This window comes from Xyrauchen texanus, chromosome 2, assembly GCF_025860055.1.
Source record: "Xyrauchen texanus isolate HMW12.3.18 chromosome 2, RBS_HiC_50CHRs, whole genome shotgun sequence".
Lineage (NCBI taxonomy): Eukaryota > Metazoa > Chordata > Actinopteri > Cypriniformes > Catostomidae > Xyrauchen > Xyrauchen texanus.
The window spans coordinates 41,259,056-41,286,407 of NC_068277.1; the positions used below are offsets into that span (position 1 = coordinate 41,259,056).

General features: G+C 39.1%; 1 protein-coding gene and 1 pseudogene across 1 annotated transcript in view; one reads left to right on the top strand and one right to left on the bottom strand.

Moving 5' to 3' along the window:
* Window positions 1-798: 798 nt before the first annotated feature.
* On the bottom strand, window positions 799-2,645 carry LOC127655372 (SCAN domain-containing protein 3-like; annotated as a pseudogene).
* Window positions 2,646-4,348: 1,703 nt separating this feature from the next.
* The window catches only part of adamts18 (ADAM metallopeptidase with thrombospondin type 1 motif, 18), a 91,909-nt gene continuing 68,905 nt past the window's right edge, over window positions 4,349-27,352 (top strand). Inside the window, exons 1-3 of the mRNA XM_052143170.1 lie at window positions 4,349-4,399; window positions 4,906-4,990; window positions 11,696-11,813. Of these exons, the coding sequence (XP_051999130.1) occupies window positions 4,349-4,399; window positions 4,906-4,990; window positions 11,696-11,813 (254 nt within the window). The remainder of the gene's footprint in view (window positions 4,400-4,905; window positions 4,991-11,695; window positions 11,814-27,352) is intronic.

A 27,352-nucleotide genomic window follows, 5' to 3' on the forward strand; every position in this document is an offset into this window, starting at 1 on the left:
TTGTCAATGCAATATCAATGGCTGAGTTAAATATTTCACCACCAGCAGATTTCACTGAAGGAATGGTAGAAAAAGACTCTCTCTGTTTAAATATCTAGCCAGAAGTTTCCCTGCCTTGTCCCCTGACTCAAAGTATGACAATTTGCCCTGAATAACCAAAACCCCACCTTCCGCAACAAAATAGTATTATATCTGTATTCCAATTGTGTCAATTCTCTGAGGCTATTAGACGACATTTAGCACTTGAGCTCTGCTTCGGCACTTTTAGTCTTCCCTTCCAATTCCACAAGTTCTTTTGCTTTGGATTATTTAGTAAATGAGTCTTAAATACTATCTAAACACTCCCACAGATGATAATGAGGACCAGTTAGTCTCCATATAGACACTGATTTCAGCATTTAGCATTTGTTGGAATTCAGGATTTTGCAAAAGGGATACATTAAAGCAGCGGTCCCCAACCTTTTTTGCGCCGCGGACCGGTTTAATATCAGACAATTTTTTCACGGACCGGCCTTTAAGGTGTGGTGGATAAATACAACAAAATAAAATGATACGATCGGCATAAAAACTGGGGTATTAATATAAATATAATAATAAACGTGAATCCAATGTGTAGATACTCGCAACTTTATTAGCAGCGTCTTCGTAACATCGCGCCAACAACATAACATGAATAACATCCTCTCTGCCCCCTAACGCACTCTGGTCGCTATGGTAACATTTAAACATGCCTTCAAAATAAGATACACAAAAACAAATATAAAGGGCATGAAAAATACAACTCACCATAACGCTCAATCAGTGGGAGCCCTGAGCCTGTTTCTCTGTAACGAGACGGTCCCATCTAGGGCTAATAGGAAACAAGGACACCCGAAGTGTGTTGCTTATGTCCAGTCTACTCCGTAGTTTTGTTTTGGTTGCTGTCACTGCCGAAAACCCCGCTTCACACAGATAGGATGTCGGAAATGGCAACAGTGTTTTCAGTGCTGTTGTGGCGATCTCAGGGTATTCTGCCATGACTTTTATCCAGAAATCCGGCAGAGTTGTTGTCTCGAACACACTTTAAGGCCGCCATCACTTGCAATCTCCAGCAGTTGATCTTCATCTTGCACAGACATGCTGGATTCACCTGGTTTGTTGACATATGGGTCGCGAATCCATTCCTTGGCAGTTCGTGGGTCTTTTGTGGTTGGGAAGTAGCGCTCAAACTCTTTTAAAAGCAAAGACAGGTGATCGTGCACCAGCTGGGAGAATGAAGGCTCGGGCTCAGTCTCTTTTAAAATCCCCACCAATGTTGGAAACATGTCAAATATACCTCTGTTCACGCGCCGTCCCCACAAATCCAGTTTGGCTTTAAATGCAGCTACTTTATCTGCCAACTTGAAGACTGTTGTCATTTTCGAGTTCATTGAGCAGGTTGAATATGTCGCATAAGTAAGCGAGTTTTACGACCCATTCCTCGTCACTGAAATGTGCTGCCAGCGGTGACATTTTTCTGAGAGAAATCTCTGCAGCTGCTCTCGTAATTCAAACACTCTGGCCAGCGATCTCCCTTGGGATAACCATCTTATTTCTGTGTATAAGAGAAGGCGCCTGTGCTCCGCGTCCATCTCCTCACAAAGCTGCTCGAACAGACGCGAGTTAAGGGCGTGTGCTTTGATGTGGTTAATAACTTTAACAACATCATTCAATACACTGTTAAGTTCCGGTGGCATTTTTCGGCTAGCCAGCATTTCCCTGTGAATGACACAATGCATAGACTCACATTCAGGTGCAACCTCTTTAATCCGAGCAGTTAAACCAGACAGCCGTCCAGTCATGGCAGCAGCTCCGTCTGTGCATATGCCAACACAAAAGGACCATTTCAGTTTTCCTGATATATAGTCATCCAGCGACTTGAATAGTTCTGCGGCTGTGGTTTTGGTTGGCAACGATAGTGCACATAACATATCCTCATGCACATCCTCCTGATAAAGATATCGCACATAAACAAGTAGTATTGCCTTGTTGTCAATATCTGTAGACTCGTCAACCTGGAGTGCGTACCACGGTGATGTATTTATCCTCTCCAACAATTGTGTTTCAATGTCCTCTGCTATTTCGTCAATGCGCCGAGTGACGTTGCTAGCCGAAAGAGGCACCTGTGCTATCTTTTTAACCGCAGCGTCTCCTAGAAGTTCACGGCAAATGTCTTTTGTGGCGGGAAGGATCAATTCTTCACCAATAGTGAATGGTTTCTTAGCCTTAGCAATACGGTAAGCCACCAAGTATGATGCTCTCAGTGCACTCGCATTTATTGATGTGGTGGCCCTCAGCAATTGCTTCTGGCATTCTTGTTAAAACTTTTTTCTTTCAAAATACTCAAAAGGCTTGTCTTTTAATGCGGGGTGCTTGGTCTCCAAGTGGCGAAGCAGTTTTGAAGGCTTCATTGCCTCAGAGAGCTGGTTGCCACATATTATGCAGAGCGGGCTTGGTGCGTGTAAATCACCTGTTGCGATAAATCCATATTTCAAGTAGGACTCCTGGTATTGTCTGTTAAATGCAGCTTTCTTTTTCTTGGAAGTCATAGGCTCTTCTTCAGTCTCCTCACTGAGCCGTTTACCCTTCGCAAAGAAACTTTCCAGAGACGTTTGTTTTTTACTCATTTTGCTAGATTGTGGGTTTATTTTTAGCGGTACCGTATCACGTGACCGAGACAAGCGTTGCTATGCGACAAGAGTGAGTCATAGACGGATGTAACGGAGAGATTTTATTATTTTAAAATGTATTATTTTTCAAAATAAAACATCGTTCAGACTCAGATAATAAATAAAATAAATTAAAAATAATTAAAAAAAAATTTTTTTTTGGAAATAATGTGAGTTATTTATTCTTTCTGTGCGGCCCGGTACCAAATGACCCACTGAACGGTACCGGTCCACGGCCCGAGGGTTGGGGGCCGTTGCATTAAAGTACAAACTATATGATTTATTTTTCTCTGTATGTGGCAACACCTCTAAACACACCAGGGCATGATCTGAGACTAATATATTTATATACATATATATGTATATGTAACAAAGAAAGACAACTGCAGCTGGATTCTTCTAACACAGGTAGATTTTAATTGACCACTTTCCTGGTTAACAGTTTCACAGGCACGTAGTCACTAAAACACGTTAGTTTCACATTAACATCTCAGCTTCACAGTAAGGCTCTTGACCCAGTCTCTCTCTCTTGCTGCTGGTGGCGTGGCTGCTTACATATCACTCTCCCGTGCTCACTGGAATTATAAACAGGTGTTAAACATAATTTAGCTCAGGTGCAAGCACCCTTACCAATTTCTCTCTATCCGGATGGACGCTTGACCATGCCCCCGCAGCCAAATACCTCCACCGCCTGACTCAGGCCAGGGTGGCATCCGGCCTGTCTACCACTCCCCCTCCATTTCTGGAAAGGAAGTCGGTGGCAGCCATCTGTGGTCCCGGTCTGTGGACCACCTTGAACTTAAACGGCTGAAGCGCCAGATACCAACGGGCAATCTGCGTGTTGATATCCTTTATGTGGTGGAGCCACTGGAGTGGAGCGTGATCTGAGCAGAGGGTGAAGGCCCGCCTAAGCAGATAGTACCGGAGTGTGAGGACCGCCCATTTGATGGTGAGACAATCCTTTTCCATGGTGCTGTACTTAGTATTCCCTCAGGGAGAGCTTGCGGTCTTGGGCAGGACACAACCACCACAGTGTTGTCAATTTGGGGACGCACCTGCCCGAGGCCCAAGTGGAACCCCAGATACCGTACCTCCACCCGCCCAATCGCGCACTTCTTGGGGTTAGCTGTGAGCCCTGCCCGCCGCAGCGATCTCAGGACCGCCCTCAGAGGCTGCATGTGCTGCTGCCAATGATTGCTGTAAATTATTATGTCATCTAAATAGGCAGCGGTGTAAGCTGAATATGGTCTGAAGATTTGGTCCATGAGATGCTGAAATGTAGCCGGGGCCCCAAACAAACCTAACGGAGGAGTCACAAATTGGTGTAATCCAAACGTTGTGGAGAACACTGTTTTTTCACGGGAAATTGGTGTCAAGGGGATCTGCCAATAACCCTTTGTCAAATCCAATGTCGAATAAAATAGAGCAGTGCCCAACCGATTGAGCAACTCATCAACGCGAGGCATTGGGTATGCGTCAAATTTACACAACGTTTTGACTTTTCTATAATCCACACAGAACCGTACAGACCTGTTGCTCTTAGGAACCAGAACAACTGGGCTGGACCAATCACTGTGGGATTCCTCTATTACCCCCATATCGAGCATTGCATCTAATTGTTCCCAGACAATTTTCTTTTTGTGCTCGGGCAATCGGTAGGGATGGCTATGTACCACTACCCCCGGCTTGGTCTCGATGTGGTGCTGGATGAGGTTTGAACGACCCACTAGATGGGAAAACACATCTGAAAATACCTGTTGCAACCTGGCAACCTCTGCGAGTTGAAACAGTGAGAAGTGGTCTCTGCAAGTGAAATGATTGAGTTTTGTATTCACCTCATGCCCGAGCTCCATCCTCTCCGGAACTACCATAGCCAACATCACAGGGACCGCCTCCCTCCACAACTTCAGGAGGTTGAGGTCATATATTTGATGTGCGCCCCCTCTATCGGTTCGCTTTACCTCATAATCGAGATCCCCCACTCGTCGTGTGACCTCAAAGGGTCCTTGCCTCTTGGAGAGTAATTTGAAGCTCGATGTGGGGAGTAATACGAGTACCTTATCTCATGGTACAAATTCCCTTTGCTGAATTCCCCTGTTATACAGTCGGCTCAGTCGTTCTTGAACCTGGAACAAATTCTCCTGTGTTAGTCATCCCAGGGTGTGGAGTTTTGCTCTAAGATCAAGAACTTATTGAATCTCATTCTTACTGTTTGAAGGACCCTCCTCCCAAGCTCCTCACGGATGACGTGAAGCACCCAATGCAGGCGCCACCCATGCAGCAGCTCGAATGGAGAAAAGCCGGTAGAGGCTTGCAGGACCTCTCGTACTGCCAATAACATGGGATCGAGCCATTTGTCCCAATTTCTAGCATCCTCATGCTCAAACTTATGAATCATGTTCTTAAGGGTTTTATTAAATCGCTCCACCAGGCCATCTGTTTGGTGATGGTAAACGCTGGTGCGGATTTATTTAATGGCCAATAAATTGCAAAGCTCCTGTAGTGTCCGTGACATTAAGGTTGTGCCCTTTCGAATCCCCACCCGGGAGATTATTTTGAAGAGTGCCTCAGCAACACTACGTGCTGAGATGTTCACAGGCACTGCTTCCGGATATCGCGTTGCATAATCCACTAGGACTAATACAAAGTGATGTTCATGTGCTGACTGCTCTAATGGCCCGAAGAGGTCCATGCCAATTCTCTCAAAGGGGACCTTGATGACCAGGAGTTAGAAAAACTGCCATAAAATTAATTAAACGAGATTGTAGGTGTCATGTAAGCAGTTCTATAAGGAAGAATGTTACAAAATTCCTTCTGAATGTTGTGCAGGTCTAATCTGCAGCTAACGGAAACACTTGGTTGAGGTTACTGCAGCCAAAGGAGGATCGACAAGTTATTAAATCTAAGGGTTCATTTACTTTTTCCACAACACATTCAATAAAGACATGAAAGATTATAATTGTTTGTGTTTTGTAAGCTTAAGCACATTGTGTTGATACTGTGAAAAAGTATTCTGTTTTATTCGTTTTATTTGCTTGAGTTTGATTTAATTTATTATTAATGTTTCACCAGTTCTAAAGAGGGTGAAGGAAAAGTGTTCTCTGCATGAAAGGAAAAACTTAGTGGCTGTTTGAGCTGGGTTTCTTTGAGTAGAGGTTAGGCAGTCACTACTGTGAATGGGTCAGAGTGAATTGGCCTCCTGTTGGTGCCCGGAGACATCTCTTTAGCCTTTCTACAGGAGAAGAAAGCCAAACTGCCACTCAGCCCAGAGCTAATACTGCTGGCAGCTATGTGCAGGACCCTGTGTGAATGTAAGAAAGCCAGAGGTGGAGGGGGGCTAATTTGACAAAGTGAAAGCAAATCATCTTAGAGAGTGAAAGGAGCGAGTAAGAGAACAATGTGTGTGTTTTCATGTATTTTTTAACCTTTGTCTGACTGGCCTGAAGGGGGTTACATTGGGAATTTTTTAAGCATGCTAAAACGTATCCCTTATGCATGCTCTCCTCACATTCCACAGCATTTCACCAGTTCTAAAGAAAGATTTTCTCTGCATAAAGGGAAAAACGTCATGTTTGCGTTGATCATGGTATAAGCAGGGTTGGAGAGTAACGAAATACATGTAAAGGGATTACGTTTGTAAAATACAAAATATAAGTAACTGTATTCCACTACAGTTACAATTTAAAGAATTGGTATTTAGAATACAGTCACATTCAACTATTTTGATTACTTTGTATTTTATTGTCATTTGTTTCATTTAATACTTAGTCCTTTCAGATGGAAAACTTTATACATATAAATGATGCAATCCAAAGTGCATTTGAACAGTGGTGAAATACTTTCTTTACGAGCAGACAGATTATGTGTGGAGTAGCAGAAACAGAAATAAACCTTGTGTAAATTGTCAGCTTTATGCTAAGCTAAAATGCTATTTCACGTTGGATCATAATTCCTTTTTTTTCTAGTAAGACCTTAGAAATGAGGGCAAAAATCGTATTCTTGATAATAATTGTTTTATTGTTTTCATGTAAAAGTATCTAAAAATCCTTAAAACAAGATCAGTTTGATTTATCTAGTTTTAGAAACAACACTGCGTAATATATTTAGGTTTTACAGAGAATGTATTTTTAACGTGTATTTTGTCTTACTGTACTGTTTTTATATTCAAAACAAGTGAAAAAAATCTAAAAGCATGAATTCTGTTATCTGTAGTGGAATACATTTCAAAAGTAACCCTCCCAACCCTGGGGGTTGTTGTACTTGCATCCTCCCTGGTGTGTATGCCCCTGCACTAACCCATGCTTTGCTTGTAAAATTACATTGTCAGACTTTATTGGTTTCCGTTTAGCCTCATCTAATGAAAAGAATAAAAAAATAAATATAATGTCATCACTTCCTAAATCTAAGATATTCACTGTCAAACATGGATACTTTGTTTTTACAGGTTTTACACAGTTTAACCTTGTACATAGAGCACAGATCTGTTAATAAGCTAAAGTATATGAGGCCTCTCTGGCCTAATCTAAAAATAACAGAAAAGAATGCCTTTCAGAAAACGTGTGTTGTGATTTGTGTGACCACTGCAGGACATTACACCCACACCACTCTCATAAAAAGGCAGAGAAGATTAAATTTGGCATTAAGAGACGAGATCAGTCACTGACCCTGTTTACATGCACTTAAGAATACTTTTTATTTCAGGGTTTTTGCAGAAAGCGACATTCTGAAATGCCATGTGAATGAGAACATGGGTTTCCTTATGTCATATAAGGGATTAAGAGAAAGTGGTTTAACACACCTTGGTTTCTCCCAGAGAACGCGGCTTATCTGGCCATGAAAATAAATAAGTGGCAAATAAGAAGAGTGCACATGTGCGTGAACAGTCCGGGGTAACACACGTCATTGAGTTGTAAAGGTGGTAGCGCCTGTACTAAATTTAAATTAATAATTTAAAGTAAGATTCGGGTGCCAGACAGGTTTAAGCCTGTCAAAATGAATACCTTTAACCCAGATAGCTCTTAAAAGCCACCAATTACATGCAATAAAATTTCACAAAAATAAGAGTGTATCAAATTTCGAAGCATAAGTGTATTATTCAAATAGCATAAAGAAAACAGTAAACAAAGGGCAAGGAGTCCAAGACTCACAAACAAAATACCAGAAATAATCATAAATACATAAATCTCAACAGAACAAAACACCCCACAATAATTATTAAAGTGTGTGTGCGCGTGTGTCTGTGCGTGTGTGTGTGCGTTTGTGTGTAAATGTATGAGAGTTCAGGCAGTAGGAGAGTTTGTGAATGGTTTACGCTGGTTCACGGAGAGTTTGCATGTACCTATATGACGTCTGTGGACAATACTGCAGGACATTGCAGTGAGAGTCCAACCAAAGGGAATAAAATGTAGGTCAGAAGAATCAAGGAATCACCTGGCGCTTCATTTAGACCTTTAATTTACCATCACACCTTGACCATGGAGCTCTTCTGAGCTTGAAGATCAAATTAACTCATGCCACTCCACTTTCACTCAAGAAATGCAATCAATGAAGGAAATATAATATATATATATATATATATATATATATATATATATATATATATAAAAAAATATATATATATATATATATATATATATATATATATATATATATATATATATATATACACTGTATATATTTATACCTCAGGTCTTTTGAATGCTTGATTCTGATTGGTTCACAGACGTTCTAAGGTGTGCAAATATTTTTTAAGTGAACACACGGCTATAAAGTAGTTCCAGGTCTTGACCGCATAACGATTTTATATCACTTTGCCAAATTATTTCAGTTATTTCAAAGAGACCTACAAGCAACCAACACAAAATAACAATATAAACAAAGTCAGTGGTTCAAGTGTATTGCTTAAGAACGTGAAAATATCTAAAATATCCAACATTTTTTTCTATTTAGTTTCAAAAGAGCTCTCGTGCTCAATCGTCTCCCCACACACACACACACACACACACACACACACACACACACACACACACACACACACACACACACACACACAGAGACTTGAGTCACACCGAAAAATAGAGCCGCACCCCCACAACTTGATCAATACAACAATTTCTATTTTCCTAAATAACTTTTAATGTTTCAAAATATTTCGCCCTAATCAGCCTCACATAGCTGTAGTGTAAAACACAGTGCCACCCCCCCACCCCCGTTTCACTTACACACACACAGAGAGAGAGAGAGAGCGAGAGAGAGAGAGAGAGAGAGAGAGAGAGAGAGAGAGAGAGAGAGAGAGAGAGAGAGCAGCGCAAGCCTCAGTTGCTAGTTCTAACATGACGTTTTCGAATTAGCAACAAAGACTTGAGCTGTATTAAAGCAAGATGCACTTGGAAAATACAACAGTTTCTATATTATCTGAGATATCTGTGGGAAAAACACTCGAGGACACACATTATTGTACCCATAACACACACACTTGAGGCCAAAACAGAGTCGCCATATCATGTTAGCGCACTCCTGCATCTCAGTAGGGATGAAAAAAAGTTGTTAGTGTTTATAACAGGAATATACCGATTTTGAAGCGATGTTACTTCTGATGAGAGCTGCAACAAAAAAGGTAATCCCAGAAGCGATCTCTCTCATTTTATGAGTTTCTCGCTTTCGATCCGTCAAATGCGAACTCTCACACTCATGCACAAAAGCACTAAATTGTTCCTCCAGTAAGTCCTTGAGTAAAGCAGCGCAAGCATCTGTTGCTAGTTCTAACGTGACGTTTTTCGAATTAGCAAAGAAGGCTCCGACTGTATTAAAGCAAGCTGCTGAATATGTGGCGGAAGAAAGTAGTTCCACTCACTAGAGCGTTTTAGGGACAAACCAGAAAATGTTTTGAGATAAAACCCTGAACGATGTTTTAAGGTGTGGTAACCGTGCAAAAATAATGCACACCCGAGGTGTTATTACATATAACACATTCACTGAAAGTAAATGTGACCAAGGCTAACATTCTGCCTAAAATCTCCTTATTGTGTTGCATGGAAGAAAGAAAGTCATATGGTTTGGAACAACATGATGATGAATGATGACAGAATTTCCATTAATAATAATAATAAATATAATAATTCTGTAATTCAGTACATGTTAAATGTGTATTATGCAATGGAATGTAGGGAGTTAAAGTCCATTATGTCATTTGTGAAAGTAACGAGTTACTCATTACTTGAGTACTCTTTTAATTGGATACTTTCTTACTCTTACTCAAGTAAATATTTATGTTAGTACTTTTACTTCTACTTGAATAATTATTTTTTAAAGTAATTGTACTTTTACTTGTATACAGTTTTTGGCTACTCTACCCACCTCTTTCGGTAGGTGTGACCTGAATCTCCACCTACATTGTTTTTGTTGTTCAGTCAGTTAAGATCAGACAACATGAACACACTGGCATGCAGAGTTATTAGCGAGTTGCTGTAAATTTACCTACATCTGTATGATCATGCAATTTTTTAACCCTTTCGCATGTGAGTTTCTCCTGTACTGATGGATCCCCCAGTGTGATTTCTTTTATGCGTACTGTAATAAAGAAAACAAAATTCACCATGTACACTTCACATCAGATGCACTGGAGGACATACAATATATTATCAAACATATAATGTGGGTTTTAGATGTTTATAATTATTGATTATGATCGATAAGATGCAATCGCAAATGTGCCATATTTGTTTGCATTGCAGTGCAGTATGGTATTCTGAGTTCATGATAGCATAGAAGCATAGAAGGTTCTAAAAACCTAGCCCATCCACTTTCTCAGCTCCTGAAGTGGTGTGTGACTGAGGGAATGGGAGAGGGCTCAAGTGGACTGACTAGTTTATATATTCTTTTTTTGATGTCAGAAAACATGGCCGCATTGCTGCATCAAAATGACGGTAACAGCTTTATACTTTTGTTTGGTGATTATTTGAATGTTTGTAATATAAAAAAGAAAGATATTATGATGTTGAAGAGACTATTTGAGCAGCTGGTTCGTTATGACAACCGCTTCAGTCACTCTTTGCTGGTAAACTGCAGCATGAATGTAGATTGCAGTGGTTTGATCATATGCTTATGATCCCAGCCTAGTGTAATCAGACAGGTTTGATCACACATGTGAAAAGTTTAATGTGTAATGAGTCTACAAAAGGAATCAAATCTACTCAAATACTCTCAAGTGCACAATCACTCATGTGCCACATGCAGTGAAAGCAATTCACACGTCTGTCCAAAGTAAGATATTTACATTTACATTTATGCATTTGGCAGATGCTTTTATCCAAAGCGACTTACAGTGCTCTTATTACAGGCACATTCCCCCCAGAGCAACCTGGAGTTAAGTGTCTTGCTCAAGGACACAACGGTGGTGGCTGTGGGGCTCGAAACAGCGACCTTCTGATGAACAGATATGTGCTTTAGCCCGCTACACCACCACCACTCCGGTGTTGCTGGAGAGATATGCCTCTCTTATCATCATTCTTTTGTCTATGTTCTTCCCATTATACACTCATGTTTGCAGTTGTGTCAGTGTCATCATAATATTACAATAACGGAGTGTAATTGGCACATATTATGGCCATGAATAGTGTGTTAGCGCATTAGCGTCATGAATTCAGAACGTAAACCAAATATTTTTTTTTACACATATATTACTTTCAATAATTATCGAGTAGTTAAAACAGCTTCTTTTACTGACCTAATATAAATTCTACTCATAGAATTAGGCATAAAGTAATAGATAACATGTTTTAATATCACATTGACATTAGTTAAGGTTTTACATGTAGCACCCTCATATTTAATTGCTCCTCTAAATGCCTCCCACAGCTGTATGGCGGATGTCTGAATGTTCGGTATACAGTATACAGTTGCTCGGCAGTTTCAAACTTCTTTTTACCACTAAACAAAGAATGAAGGGGAACTTTTCCGGAAGTAAACTGGGGCCTTAAGTGTCTGTATCCCACTGTTTATTTGTCCAGTAATTTTAATGGCCAGCTCAGTCACCCCTCTTAATCTTAAAGTTCAGAATGGCTCCATCAGCATTCTACTCAGGCCTGCTCCTGGTGTGATCAAAGGCAAGCTTTATCCTCCAGAGAGGTATATGTTACAGTGCCATTCACTTTATGGGTGGTCAAAGGGTCAGATGTACATGTAACTGCATAGGAGATAAATCCTTAACAGCAGCAATCCCAGGTTCAGCAGATAGTCCATGATGTATGAGGCGAGTGGGGAGGATACATCCACTGCTTTGACGGACCACCATAATTCAGCCACTCAAATCAATTGCCACTTATCAAAAATGTGCATGTGGTGCCCTGAAATCAGAGCTCAGTGATAGAACCCAAAACAAAGGGAACTATTGGATCAATATACAGGTGTTGTAAAGACCCAGATACTAGAAACTCTTTTTTTGGTTGAAAACACATTGATTTTGCCTTGTTTACACCTCTCATCCATAGAACGGGTTCTTTTTCTCCACCAAAAATTGAGACTTTCTAAAACGGCATGCTTTGAAAAATGATGACGTTAGGAAACTTGAACCAGAGATTTCAACCGAAAATCTTACACCAATTATGCTCAATAAGACGGCAACTTGTAAAGTCATGTAAAAGCAAAACCGGGTTGATCAAGTTTTTAGCAAAAACCTTGGTTTTATATGCTGTACAAAACTTTCTCAACTCTCTACAACATGTACATATATAGTAAATTTGCCGAATACACTTGTCAGGCTGTTTGACACTGAGTAAAATGAGCCGCAGGCACTGTATATTTATCTTGATTATTGTATTTGGAGTGTCAGTGTTGCCATTCCTTATCCCTAGGCTCTCTCTGGTCATTGCGGTAAGTCAAGAAAGAGGCTTCTGAACAAATTACGGCCTGTTCATCCAACCTCTCCTCTCTTTTTTATTTTTCCACACATGGGGAAAAATATAACCGAAACAACAATATTTAGGGTGCAATTTAGGGAGACCAAAATTCTATGTTTCACAGTGGATAAAGGATGATGTCTCATATGGTCAAACACACCACTCAGAGGATTCTTCATCCGCAGACCGCTACACTAAAAATAAAGTAAGCCCGGTTTGTTTGCTCACTGCAAACAAGAACACAATGGAAGCTCACTGTGAGGTCTGGGCTAATGCTCTTCAACATGGACAAGTCAGATGTTAATAGGATGTGGAGTGTTTACTGCTTAAATTAATTTGAGAGCTTTCATGTACAACAATAAATAAACACTTGACATTTAAAGTAGGGAGTACAGGAACAAAATAAACAAAAGTTTATACTGTAGATATGCTTAGTAGGTCTGTGTGATAAATGTGTGTGTGTGTGTGTGTGTGTGTGTGTGTGGCAGATATAAGTGGTTTACGAGGACATTTCTAGTGTCCCCATAATTCAAATTGCTTTAAAACAAATATATACTAAACTATGTTTTATTGAAAATTTTAAAATGCAGAAAGTTTTTTGTGAGGGTTAGGTTTAGGGGTTGTGTTAGGTTTAGGGGATAGAATCTATAGTTTGTACAGTATTAAAACAATTATGTCTATGAAGATTCCTCATAATGATAGCTGCACCACCTTGTGTGTGTGGTGTGTGTGTGTGTGTGTGTGTCAGGGTTCCCACTCTTTTCAACCAATGAATTTTCATGATTTTTCCATTACATTTCTGTGACTTGAAAGCTAATTTTCAAGCCCAAACATTTAGCTTTTCATGCTGAAAATGGGACCGATATCACAATTCCAAATAAATTAAATAAAAAACACAACACTGTTTGATAAAAGTTAAACTGAAAACATTTTGTTTTATATTTAATCCATATGAACACATTACATTAATCTTAAAATGGGTGGAAATTAGCAACCCATCATTGCCTCTAATTGGTCAGGTATTCTAAATAACATTATATAATTTTAAACTCTTCACTGTGTTTTTTTTATTCCAGTGCAACGAAACACCCATATTAAATATAATAGGATAGAGCATAGTAAATAAAAATACATTAACTATAAAAAAAGAATCATGATTTTTCCATGACTTTGAACATTTTAATAATTTCAAGGAGTTTTCCAGGCCTGGAAATCACAATTGTAAAATTCCCTGATATTTCCAGGTTTTCCATGGCCGTGGGAACCCTGGTGTGTGTGTGTAACTAATAGATCAGAGTGAGAATCCTTTAGAGGAAACCGGCAGACTTCCAGATGCCTCCTCCCCCACAAATGATCTTCCTCTTATCTAAAGCCTGCAGGGATCATGCCCACCTACCTTACACAGGTAGCCTACTCTTTTTCCAGACAGAAACAGCATGGCGTCAAAGTCCTTGTCTCTACATAAAAACCACAAGATTTCCATTCTCTCTACATTTCGTTTCTTTTCATCTGTTACATCACTTGTGCTGTACATTCATATTATATGATATGTGGAATAAGAGCTTAATGACATTTTTGTAATTGTGGAGCAAAGAGAATGAATGTCTTTGATGAGCCGCTGTCTAAAATCATATTCATGTTTTTGTAAATTAAAAGAGAATGGGGGATTCCCAGATTGAACCATGTATTTGGGCATCAAATAGTTATTTAGTTGTTGTTGCTGTTAAAAAAAGGAGTTGTGCATGCTTGCGACATATAAAGATATAGAGCTGTTATGTTACGCTCACAAGATGTTGACTTGAATTGAATCCAAATCGCATTCTCTCCACTTCCAATAAAGAAAAAACTAAACAAATAAAAAAAATTAAAAAAAAAACCCCACACAAAACACAATGGGTTAGTACCTTATGTTGTACTGTAAGACGGTGACTTTGATGTGAACATTATAATAATGCAAAGCATTCATGATGTCTTTTAGACCACCATACTGGATGTATTCAATAATGCCTTTGACTTTGCGAATTCAACAAGTGTGAAACATGATCGATGCAAGGTATGCAAGAATCTTTTACATCAACTGAAGTTTGGTTTTGCACTGATGTTCCTGGCAAAATTGAGAATAGATGCTAAGGATGGCTGCAAAGTATTTACATGTCCCCAACAAGCATTGTCCTTCATAAAGTCAATGGAGTAAGACATTGCACATTCTTTGTGCTTATGCCTCATATTGGTTTGAGATTGTTTTGTGGAGAATTCTTGCAGGACATTGGAGCGATTGGGTCATTGTTGCACTCGTAACAGTCGAATGAGTTGGTTCACTGAACAATCGTTTGACTGCCTGAGGAAACTGAACAGCTTTTTTTTGTGGGTGCTTCTTCCGCTAGCGGCTGAAGCTTGTTTTGTGGAGGAACACACCTTCGGGACAGTTATGTGGATGAATCTACACGTTCTTTGAGATTTTCCCACCTATTGGCTGGAGTTTGTTTTATAGATTTTCATCTGTTATGAACTTCTGTCTCACAAGATTTGTATATAAAAAATGTACTTGAGCAATCCGAAGGCAAAGTAGTCGCATGGGCTCTCTTAGGCATACAGGTTAATGTGCACGTTCTTCTTTTTTCTGTTTGTTTGGTTCTGGGGGAAGTTCAGGGTTTGATTGTTGCACTAATGTTGGAATCTAGTCTTTATAATTTTGTTTTTGACATACAATCTATATTTTCTAATACGTCAAAATGTAAAATTTTAGTATTAGTGGATTGTCTCTCTCCACGTGGAATGTGAATGGGTTGGGGCTCCCCATAAAAATAAGGAAGGTTATTTATTTTCTTAAACGTAAGAAATATGATGGTGCTTCTTCAAGAAACCCATCTTTCCCATCAGGAAGCTGAAAAATAATTATAAAAAAAAAAGATATGGGGTGGACATGTTTAATTTAGTGCTGGCTCAAGTTAGAGCAGGAGACATGCGGCGAAAAATAAATCATATAGTTGGCACTTTGATCTATTCTTTTAAATAAATCCTGCATTCCAACAAATGTTAAAGGATGAAATTAATATTTATATGTAGACCAACTGGTACTCAGTATCCTCTCTAGGCATGGTTTGAGAGGTACTTAAGGCAGTTCTTATGGGTCGGATCATACAGTATGCCTCATACATCAAAAAATCCTAACACAAGAACTCGTGGAATTGGAAAGGACTATTAAAAGTGCCGAGGTAGAGCTGAAGTGCCAAATGCCATTTGATGGCCACAGAGAATTGACCTGATTGAAATACAAAAATAATACTATTTTGCTGCGGAAGGTGGAGTCATACTTGGAGTTCGGTGTCATAATTGGAGTTGGGGGACAAAGCAGGGAAGCTTTTCGCTTGATATATAAAGCAGAGAGAGTCTTTTTCTACCATTCCCTCAGTAAAATCTTTACCTTGGCCATTGATATTAATAAAGCTTTTAAAGAATTCTATCGTGATCTTTATAATTCCACAACTTCGTCTACTGATAAAGATATTAGAAACTTTGTGGAACCATTAGAACTTCTTAAAATGAAGAGCAATACAATCCTCTTGATTCTCAGATAAACTTGGAAGAGCGTGGCGAGGTAATTAAGCGGCCAGATGGCTTTGCTGCTGAATTTTTTAGATCTTATGCTAAAGAACTGGCTCCACTTATGTTAGAAGTTTATACAGAATCGTTAAAGAATGGAAAGCTTCCATGATACAAGCCCGGATCAGTCAGATTCTTAAAAAGGAAAAAGATCTAAGCGAGTGTAAGAGTTACAGTCCAATTTCCCTGATCCAGCTAGACATAAAAATATTGTCATAAATTCTGGCTAACCAATTAATTAAAGTTCTGACATCTCTTATACATATAGATCAGGTGGGGATTATTCAGAGGCCACAGCTCTTCTGATAACATTAGGCATTTCATCAATATCATGTGGTCAGTGGCGAATGATCAGACTCCAGTCACTGCCATCTCACTTGATGCTGAAAAGGCATTTGATGTGGAAGAAAGAAATGTTACATTTATATAGCATTTTCTACACTCAAAACACTTTACACAGTGAACAGGGGAGTCTCCTCAACCACCACCAGAGTGGAATTATCTTTTTAAGATTTTGGAAATATACTGCAATGACACACCAACTCAGGAGCTGAGATGAACACAGATGCGGGAGTTTATATTTATACTCTGAACACAGGGAAAGCAGATAAGCAATGTGAGGTGAGTATTCAGGTAAGGTACAAAGTCTTTGAAGACGGTCTTTAGTCATACAGTGGACTAAGGCTGTAGGCACAGATCCACCAATGGTTAATTCCAAACCAACATGTGCTCAAACAGGTAACTTTCAGACAGGGTCAAAAGCTGAGTCACTTTCATAAACTGAGGAGCAGGTTTGTATATCAAGACATGAAGTAGATTCAGAGTTCTCAAATTCACGTTCCCAGCACTTTCAGAGAAGTTGGTTGTATAACAAGCAAGTTTCAAACATGTGAGTAGATATACAGTAAACTCAGGTTTCACAAAGTCACTTATCTTGTATATCCAGTACAGATCGTTGACAATCAGGTAAGTAATAAACAGAAAAGCCGTATTCCACTGTGGCAGAGTGAAAGGAAAGTCCAAGGTACCTACAATAAGGCCAGGCACTGAGTGTGAGTGTGGGGTTTAAGTGCAAGTCCAAACAGGATGATTAACACTCAGGCGAGTGAGAGCGGTTGACTGACAGTGAGGGAGAGCCCAGTGCGCTTGTCACATATATGGGTTCGGGAATGTTTTTATTGGATGGATTAAGTTACTTTATTGACACCCAGTAGTGGCGGTACAAACATTTTAGAGTATTTTTCTCTGGATAGTGGCACCCGGCAGGGTTGCCCTCTTTCCCCATTATTGTTCTGTCTTGCCCTGGAACCATTAGCAGCTGCGATAAGAAGGGAAGATGATTTTCTAGGGGTGGTGGCAGGAGGTCTGGCGGATAAGCTTTTTGCTTTATGCAAATTATATTTTATTATTTGCCTCTGACCCCATTCGATCTATAAGAAGAAATTCTGCCTCTTCTCAGAATACAGAGTTATTGGTCTAAATCCGAAGCTTTGGCTCTGACAACGTACTGCCCAGTAACAGCTTTCCAGCTGGGTGCCTTCCAGTGGCCCAAACAGGGCATTAAGTATTTGGGTATTTTATTCCCAGAAAATGTGTCTGACTTAGTTAGAGTTAATTTTTACCTCCTAAGAAAAAGTTTTTCGAGTGAGGTGGGCAGGTGGGCTCCATTACATTTATCTATGATTGGGAAGGATGATGTTACTAAAACTAATTGTATTCCGAAATGTAACTACCTGCTTCAATCTCTCCCTGTAGATGTCCCCCTCTCTTATTTCAAGCAATTTGATAGCATAGCAAAGTCCTTCATTTGGAATGGCAATCGTCCTAGATTACATTTTAATAAGTTACATAGGCTGACTGACAAAGGTTGGCTAGGCCTACCCAAGATTTTGTTTTATTATTATGTATTATGTCTCAGATATTTGGCTCATTTGTCACTTCCACCTGAGAGAGTCCCTACCTGGTTTTGTATTGAACAGGAAGTTCTTGCCCCTATTTCACCATTGCAAAGTCTTTCTATCAAATCAGAGAAGTTAAGCTACACCCCGTTATCTCACATTTGCACTCAATTGTCCAGAGTGTTTAATTCTGACATTAATTTAAATGTTGCCTCAAGCATATGGCTGAACCCTATATGATGTATTAATAAGTACCATTTCTGCTGGTCAGAGTGGATAGTGAGGGGGGTTACTACACTTGGTGACCTATATGAGAGTGGAGGATTCCCAGATGTCAGTTCTATTGGTATTTACAGCTGCTCTGTATTGTTTTTAGGAGTAGCACACCCCCTAAATCAGTAGATCATCTGGGAGAAGTGATTACTGCTTTTGGAAAAGGTCAAGAGGCATCAGTGTATTACTCCCTGCTAATTCAGAGTCTGGGGGTCGGTGCTTTAATTTCTATTAAGATATTATGGGAGAAAGATTTAAACTTGGTATTGGAAGAGGGCTAGGATTCTAAAAAAAATGTCAAGTCTGCATCTAGAGATGCAAGGGTTCCCCTTATACAATTCAAGATTTTACATAGATGTTATTGGACCCCCTCTAGATTGTATACGGTAGGCTTGGTCTTAAAAACACACCCACCTGCTGGTGAAGCCAATCAGAAGACGGAGAAACAACCCATGCATTTTGGGGATGTGTTAAGATCCAAGAATTTTATTTGAAAGTACAGAGTTTTATATGTGAAGTTTTAGGCACTCAAATTTCATTTTGCCCCAGACTCTGTATTTTGGGCGGTCATAAATTTAGGGGGTAAACACATAAAAAAATTAGGTTCTGACCAGTATTATGACAGACAGACTATTTTAAGGGGATAGAAGTCAGATGGAGCCCCCTCATTTCCGGAGTGGTGTGCGGAGATGGGGAGGTGGCAGCTTTCGAGGAGGTGTTCGGGATTTGTTTGATAGGAAATGGGGCAATTTTTTCATGTTTCTGGGGGAGGGGCTGTGGAGAGAGACGTTTTATTTGAATTATATATATATATATATATATATATATATATATATATATATATATATATATATATATATATATTTGTGTGTATTCTTATTTGCGACCACAGGGGTGTTTGTTGGGGTTCAGGGTGGGTTGGTGATTGGGGAGGTGTAATAGTGGGGGTTAAATGTTAATTTAATTCATATATGTTGTATTTATTGTTTGTTATATGTCTACGAATCAATACAGAATGTTAACTGAAAAAATAAAGAAAATAATGTATTTACATTATCATTGTTGATATTGATAATATTGCAATTATTTATTTTCTTTGCCCTGAGCTTCAAGGAGCTTAACTGACATTGTTAAGCCATACTTCTAAAACTGGGATGCATTTCAATGCTGCCATTATGAAATTTGCTTAATCATTTGGGCTGTGCTGATACTGTTTTGAAGTCTGTATTGTAAAGCCAAGTGAACAACAAACAGATGGCAAAACACCACAACAGCACCCATTCATGCATTAGACAACATCACATATGTGAGTGTAAGTACTCAAAACACCCTCCCCCTTCTCTCTCTCTCTCTCTCTATCGTTAATCTTTTAAAACACAAATAAATACTGATTCTTATAGGAATTTTAATGTAGCCATATTTGCCATGAAGTCTGTGAGAATTCAAGTTGTAAAATTCCTGTGGCCTTCAAGTCCTAAGATGAAAGATATCAAGGATTTTCTCCAGTGTATGGGGTGAAGACAAGAGGTCAGTCTTGAAAGGCAATTTCACAATTTCCTAGACTGTTTGGGGTTTCAGTGACAGTCAAATAAATATTGGGTGCAACTGCCACTCAAATGTGTATTGATTCACGTCATGGATTATGATTTATGACTTCTCTAGTCAACATCCTGTTCTCAATACCACCAAATGCTGTCATAGACTCTTTTATGGATAACACACAATAGCATAACATCTTTATGGACAATTGGCCTTGTTAACAGATCATGACTTTTATTTTATTCAATCTAAAAAGATGTCTTTGTCTAAAAAGATAACTTCCTGCAGAAAATAAATTGGAGTTTACAAACCTGATGGTATAGTATATGATGCCTTGAAAAATTACTCTGCCCCCAACCATTATTTCACACAAATTATTGCTCAACCTAAGATTGCGTAATTCAACTGATTGTTTTAGATGTGAATCACTGAACACCGCAACAGTGAAGCCCCCAAAAATAAATAAATAAAATTAAGCAATAAACAATAATAATAATGAAACAAAAACAATCACAGAAATGTCAAGAATTAATAAGTATACACCCCCCTATTTTAATACTTGGTTGAACCACCTTTTGCAGCTATTGTATCCATCAGTCTTTTCGGATAAGTCAACTTTACACAATGTAATGGAGCAATATTATCCCATTCCTCCTTGCAAAATTGCTAAAGCTGTACCAAGTTAGTTGCAGATCAGTGATGGACAACAATTTTGAAGTCTCACCACAGATCAGAGGTCAAGACTCTGACTGGGTCACTCAAGGACATACATTTTCTTAATTTAAAGCCACTCCAGTGTTGCTCTGGCATTGTGCTTTGGGGCACTGTCCTGCTGAAACACAAACTTCCTCCCAATTTTGAACTTTTTGGCAGAGGGGAGTCGGATATTATCCAATATCTCTGTGTATTTCGCAGCATTAATTATCCCATCAGTTTTCACAGATCGTCAGTCCTTGCTACTAAAAAGCACCCTTATAACATGATGCTACCACCAATGTGTTTGACTGTGGGGATGGTTTTATGTGGCTGATGTGCAGTTTTGGCTTTGTGCCACACATAGCATTTAGTGTTTAAGCCAAAAAGTTACACTTTAGTCTCATCAGACCACAAGACCTTCTGCCACATCTTTGCAGTATCTTCCAAGTGATATTTTGCAAAGTCTTTATGGGCAAGTGTGTGCTTTTTTCCAGCAAAGGCATCTTCCTAGCCACTCTCCCGTACAGCCCCTTTTTGTGCAGTAGTTTTGCAATTGTTAAGCCATGGACATTATTTCCAGTCCCAGCCACTGACTTGGCTTTATAGCTCAGTCAGAGTGATGGTTGGTTTTGCAGTAATCTTACTGACAAGTGCCATTCTTGGTCGCTGACTAAGTTTGAGGGGTGGCCTGCCCTAGGCAGAGTGGCTATAGTTCCATATTTATTCCACTTCTGTTTGATGGACTGCACTAAGCTCAGAGGTATGTTCATTGCCTTTAAATGGCCTTGTATCCTTCCCCAGATTTGTGCTTATACAAAATATAGCACTCACTTGTTTTGAATTCATTTTTGATTTTTCAAAGTAAAATCCAACCATACAGTTTGGTCTTATAGAGATGGAAGTTATTTATGCACACAAAGTAATTGGAAGCATATGATCCACTAATTTGCAACACTAGTGGAGACTAGAACAACAAATTGGATGTTTTTAAGACAATATTTTGATTTTTTTTTATTTGTCATGATATACAATACTCTGTACTAGCTGGGGGAAAAAGTCATACTTTGTATATTCTAAAATTGGAATCTGACACAAAACAATTTTTGAAAACTGAACTGGGGGCTGAGTACTTTTTCAAGGCATTCATTGTACATGAGCTATGTTGTGTTTTTTCTCATAAATAAATTGAAACTAGCAGCCTGAAGTTGACATCTATCGCTATTTGTGATGTGCTTTGACACACATGATGGTTTGAGTGCTGCTCTCTGCTCTTAATGCCCAATCTTAATGCTTAAATTAGGATCAGATACTGGCAACCCTGGCAAAATAATCCTCATCTGGCACTGCTGCTGGAAAAGCCACTGTTCCACAACATGCAAACAAATATAAAACAAATGGTTCACAGCCATGTAAAGGAAGGGCAAACAAATGTTAGCAAATATGATGTCATTGGATGAGGTATGACCTCACCGACTTTTGTATTATTTTGATTGAATTGTGAAATTCAAAGCTGGTTTCAATGGTCACCCATGCCAACTTTTTGCACAATGCAAATCTGAATTGATGAAGAATGAAGATCAATTGCCATAGACTTTTTTTTTTATTGCATCTTTGATGAGAAGTCAGAAATGGATTGCTGGTGATGTGGCTGGCACTGTACATCTGCCACATCCATGCTACATATATTTATTAGTTGGTTGTGTGCGTACACAGCTTGATGTTTGTATAGACATCAATGATTGTACTTCTTGACTTTTTTCATACTCAATTTAAACATACCATATACAATGTAGACACATACAGTATGTCAGGAAGGCATGGCTTTATGATATGGTGTTGAACCACATGGAGCCATACGTGCCCACTTCATCCAGTGCAGTTAGGGCACAGTAGTTTTAGAAACAGAGAGAGAGAGAGAGAGAGAGAGAGAGAGAGAGAGAGAGAGAGAGAGAGAACTTGCACACAGTATATAAAAGCATTGTATTCAAAGTAAAATTATGCAGCCCATCTTCCAATTGTGCAAAGGTCTCCAGCACAGTAGGGGTTTGCTGTGGTTGGCTTTGACAAGCTGAGCCTCCAGCCAACATTGACTAAAACATCTGACAACACTCTTTCTGAGGACTTGTTTATAAATGAGACTAGAAACAAATGGATTGTAAAGGCACAATTAAACTTGCTAAATGATCTAATCACATAGAGACTTCCTTTGAGCTACTTGTCATATGGTGGACATAGTAGAGAGCATGGTAAACTTGGCCACCATTATTAATTAAAGGCAGACACCAAGAAAAAACTAAATAAATATTACATTTAATTAATACCAAAAAGCTCTTATGACATCTTAAATTGATCCTTTATGCTTTGGCTGAACTGTGACCATTACTTTTATGTGATTCATAAACATTTAAGTCTGAAAAATCAGGTAGTTTTATGAGATAAATAAACCAGCATGCAGGGAAAACAATAAAAAAAATTAGTAATGTTCACATTTACACAAAAGTAGACAGAGGTTTTCTTTGAACAAGACTTTGAAGCCGGTGTGTAGTGGTCACTAACAGCTGTCCTCGCTGTTGTTATCCCATCTCAGGGAGAGGGGTCAGGAGCTCTTGCTGGGATAATGTTGAAACAAAGGAATTAAAAGAGTCAGGCTTCTGAATAGATGTAGTAGGTGACCAATGGCATGTTATTTAGACTGAGAAAACATCTCCGGTCACACATGTAACCATGGTTCCCGGAGATGAAGGGAATGAGACATTGCTGTAAGCACTATGGAGAATCTTTCTTAGATGACCTTGTTGAAGCCCTTATTCAGTCATGCCAATCATGTGATTGGCAATGGTTTCTGAGCCCCGCCCCTTCGGGCATGCAGTTGGCTTATATAAACGGGTGCTCAGTCACCATTTCTTCAGAATTTTCTGACTGAGGGACAAGAGTGAGTCACTGTATTTTGAAACTCTAAAGTAGTAGTGCGGCCAGCTTTCGCAATGACTCTTTCTCTTCATCTCAGGGAACCGAGGTTACATGTGAAAATGGAGACGTTCCCTTTTGATTCAGTTCTCTCGACATCGCTGTAAGCACTATGGGGAATGATATCCCATTAAGCCGCACTACGTGACATTTAGTTATAACACTAAATAGATACAGTATGTATCATAGGAGACACAGGAGTCACTTTTCCAGTGTTGGGTTATTCAAAAAGTAATACATTACAAATGACTTATAACCTAAATCTAAAATTGCAATCAGATTACTTTACTGTTTACTTCTTTTATCACATTAATAATTAGGCCTTCCTTGCTTTAGAAAGTTGCTTTTTAAAACACTATTAATAGAAATGTTTTTGTTTTTCCACTTAACGAATTGAAAATGTCTATAGTTCCTACCTTTTCATTGTCATACACCCCTCAGCTGCCACAGAAACACAAGCAGATTTACATATAAATTCACAATTTAAATTTACTCTACATAAATGATATTAATTGAGAAATATATGTAACCAAAGTAATGTACTTAAAAGTAAATACATTAACTGACCCTACGGTAAGAAACGTCTTATCCAATTTTCGTGAGAGCGGTAATTATAAGTGCAATTTTGGTGCCAGCACAAAGTCAGAAGAATCTCTGAATAAAGTTGCACTTGACACGGCCCATTAGCACTTTGCGCACGTAATTTAGCCAAACGCCTAAACTTAGCACATGCTTGCATGAAAATACCAAAACTTCCTGGCCATACCCAGTGACTATGCGTGCATGACTTATGGCATTGCCCTTAGCGCTAGCACTCTTAAAATAGGGCCCTTAATGTCATGTTATTAGCTTTACACCTATATAATTATATACCTTGGAGCAAATGTAGGTGTCCTTACTGATGTTATAAATGTTAAATTGGGAATGAGGGCTGACACAGTTTAATCCATAGCTTGTTCTTCTCGAGATTCATTTAAAGATTAAAAAAAACTAAGAAAAAACACTGCATATATCCTCTCTGCATACCTCGTGACACTACTGCAAATGACCCGGCACAATTCTTTTTTAGGATAATTTCTATAGAATTTCACTTAAAACTACCCAAACACACATTACTCCCTTAGGCTCTCATTGGAAAAAAGCAATGTCGTGAAAATTCCCACCACAGTGTTATTTCTACCACATCTCAAATTCTGTATTGTGTTTAATACAGATGGTGGAAATAATGCCAAATCATTTTCACACGAAAGGCATTATTTATGGGTGGGACATGTCCCTACCACTTTTTGAAATAGGTTGTGCCAGGTAAGTGTAAAATGCAGAATAAACATTTCCTGTTCATGAGCAGGAGTTTTCATTTTGTTTGTGTGTTATAATAAGTGGAAATCCAGCACTGAAGTGTTTTACTTTTAATGTTATGATGAGTGCATGTTGCGGCTGTAATCAGTGGCTGTAACGTTGTCTCTGTAAAGTCTGTAACGTTGCTGACGCTGGCAATGACAAAAACGATGATGATGATGTGTGATGAACCCAAGTGCAGTTTATTATAAACCGTGATATCCAGAAACCCTAACTCTAAACGTGAAAAAAACAAAACATAAACATAAACATCACTTGACTTGACTTGACCATAGAACCGACAACGATACACTCACAAACAATACCTGACAGTGGACCATGGAAAAAATGAGGGTTAAATACATAACATGGGAGAACACATGACAAAGATAACCAATAAACAAAAAGAACTCTAAACAAGATAACAAGATAATCAACTAATGAAAACCAGACACATGAACATGGAGGGACTCGTGAAATCACATGACAAGGGAACCACATGACATGACACAGGAACTAGAAATTTCTAAATAAAAGACATGAAATACATGAACAAACAAAATACACATGACAGTGGCGTTGAGTGACAGTGGGCTGCGATGTTCTCTCGGGCACAGGGGTGTCGGGCCGTGGGTAATGATGGACCTGAGTAACAGGGGCCCTCACTGGAGGAGGGCCCACAGAAAGGCTTCATTGATATTCCATTATATTGGAATTACATTTGTTTATATATATATATATATACAGTATATATACACTCACCTAAAGGATTATTAGGAACACCATACTAATACTGTGTTTGACCCCCTTTTGCCTTCAGAACTGCCTTAATTCTACATGGCATTGATTCAACAAGGTGCTGAAAGCATTCTTTAGAAATGTTGGCCCATATTGATAGGATAGCATCTTGCAGTTGATGGAGATTTGTGGGATGCACATCCAGGGCACGAAGCTCCCGTTCCACCACATCCCAAAGATGCTCTGTTGGGTTGAGATCTGGTGACTCTGGGGGCCATTTTAGTACAGTGAACTCATTGTCATGTTCAAGAAACCAATTTGAAATGATTCGAGCTTTGTGACATGGTTCATTATCCTGCTGGAAGTAGCCATCAGAGGATGGGTACATGGTGGCCATAAAGGGATGGACATGGTCAGAAACAATGCTCAGGTAGGCATTTAAACGATGCCCAATTGGCACTAAGGGGCCTAAAGTGTGCCAAGAAAACATCCCCCACACCATTACACCACCACCACCAGCCTGCACAGTGGTAACAAGGCCAAATTCTGACTCTACCATCTGAATGTCTCAAAAGAAATCGAGACTCATCAGACCAGGCAACATTTTTCCAGTCTTCAACTGTCCAATTTTGGTGAGCTCTTGCAAATTGTAGCCTCTTTTTCCTATTTGTAGTGGAGATGAGTGGTACCCGGTGGGGTCTTCTGCTGTTGTAGCCCATCCGCCTGAAGGTTGTGCGTGTTGTGGCTTCACAAATGCTTTGCTGCATACCTCGGTTGTAACGAGTGGTTATTTCAGGCAAAGTTGCTCTTCTATCAGCTTGAATCAGTCGGCCCATTCTCCTCTGACCTCTAGCATCAACAAGGCATTTTCAGCCCACAGGACTGCCGCATACTGGATGTTTTTCCTTTTCACACCATTCTTTGTAAACCCTAGAAATGGTTGTGCGTGAAAATCCCAGTAACTGAGCAGATTGTGAAATACTTAGACCGGCCCGTCTGGCACCAACTACCATGCCACGCTCAAAATTGCTTAAATCACCTTTCTTTCCCATTCTGACATTCAGTTTGGAGTTCAGGAGATTGTCTTGACCAGGACCACACCCCTAAATGCATTGAAGCAACTGCCATGTGATTGGTTGATTAGTTAATTGCATTAATGAGAAATTGAACAGGTGTTCCTAATAATCCTTTAGGTGAGTGTATATATATATATATATATATATATATATATATATATATATATATATATATATATATATATATATATATATAATAACATGCTATTGGTTGGAATAGTTTAAGAAACACCCTTCTACTACACCCTTCTACTACTACCGTAATGGTGACATCACACAAAACAACTATTTGCAACAAACCTAAATAATACTACAAAAGAGCTAAAACCTCTATATATTCTTAATTACAACTATTTAAATGCTCCCATAACCTGAATTTGATATCCCCCCACCGAAATGTCCCCACCGCTTTTTAAAACTAATGACGCCCCTGTTTTCACAAAGTCAATATTGAGATGGTTTATTTCACTCTTTTGTTTACATTATCATAGTTTTAAACAATTTACAATTTTATAAAGGATTTTTGTAGTTTAATTTTGAAAGTCTGGATCTCGGACAAGGTAGAAGGCATTTGAAAAGGTGAAGAAACAAGACCTGAAGTGAAAGCGCATCATACAGTGTCATAAATCCTCCAATTCAGT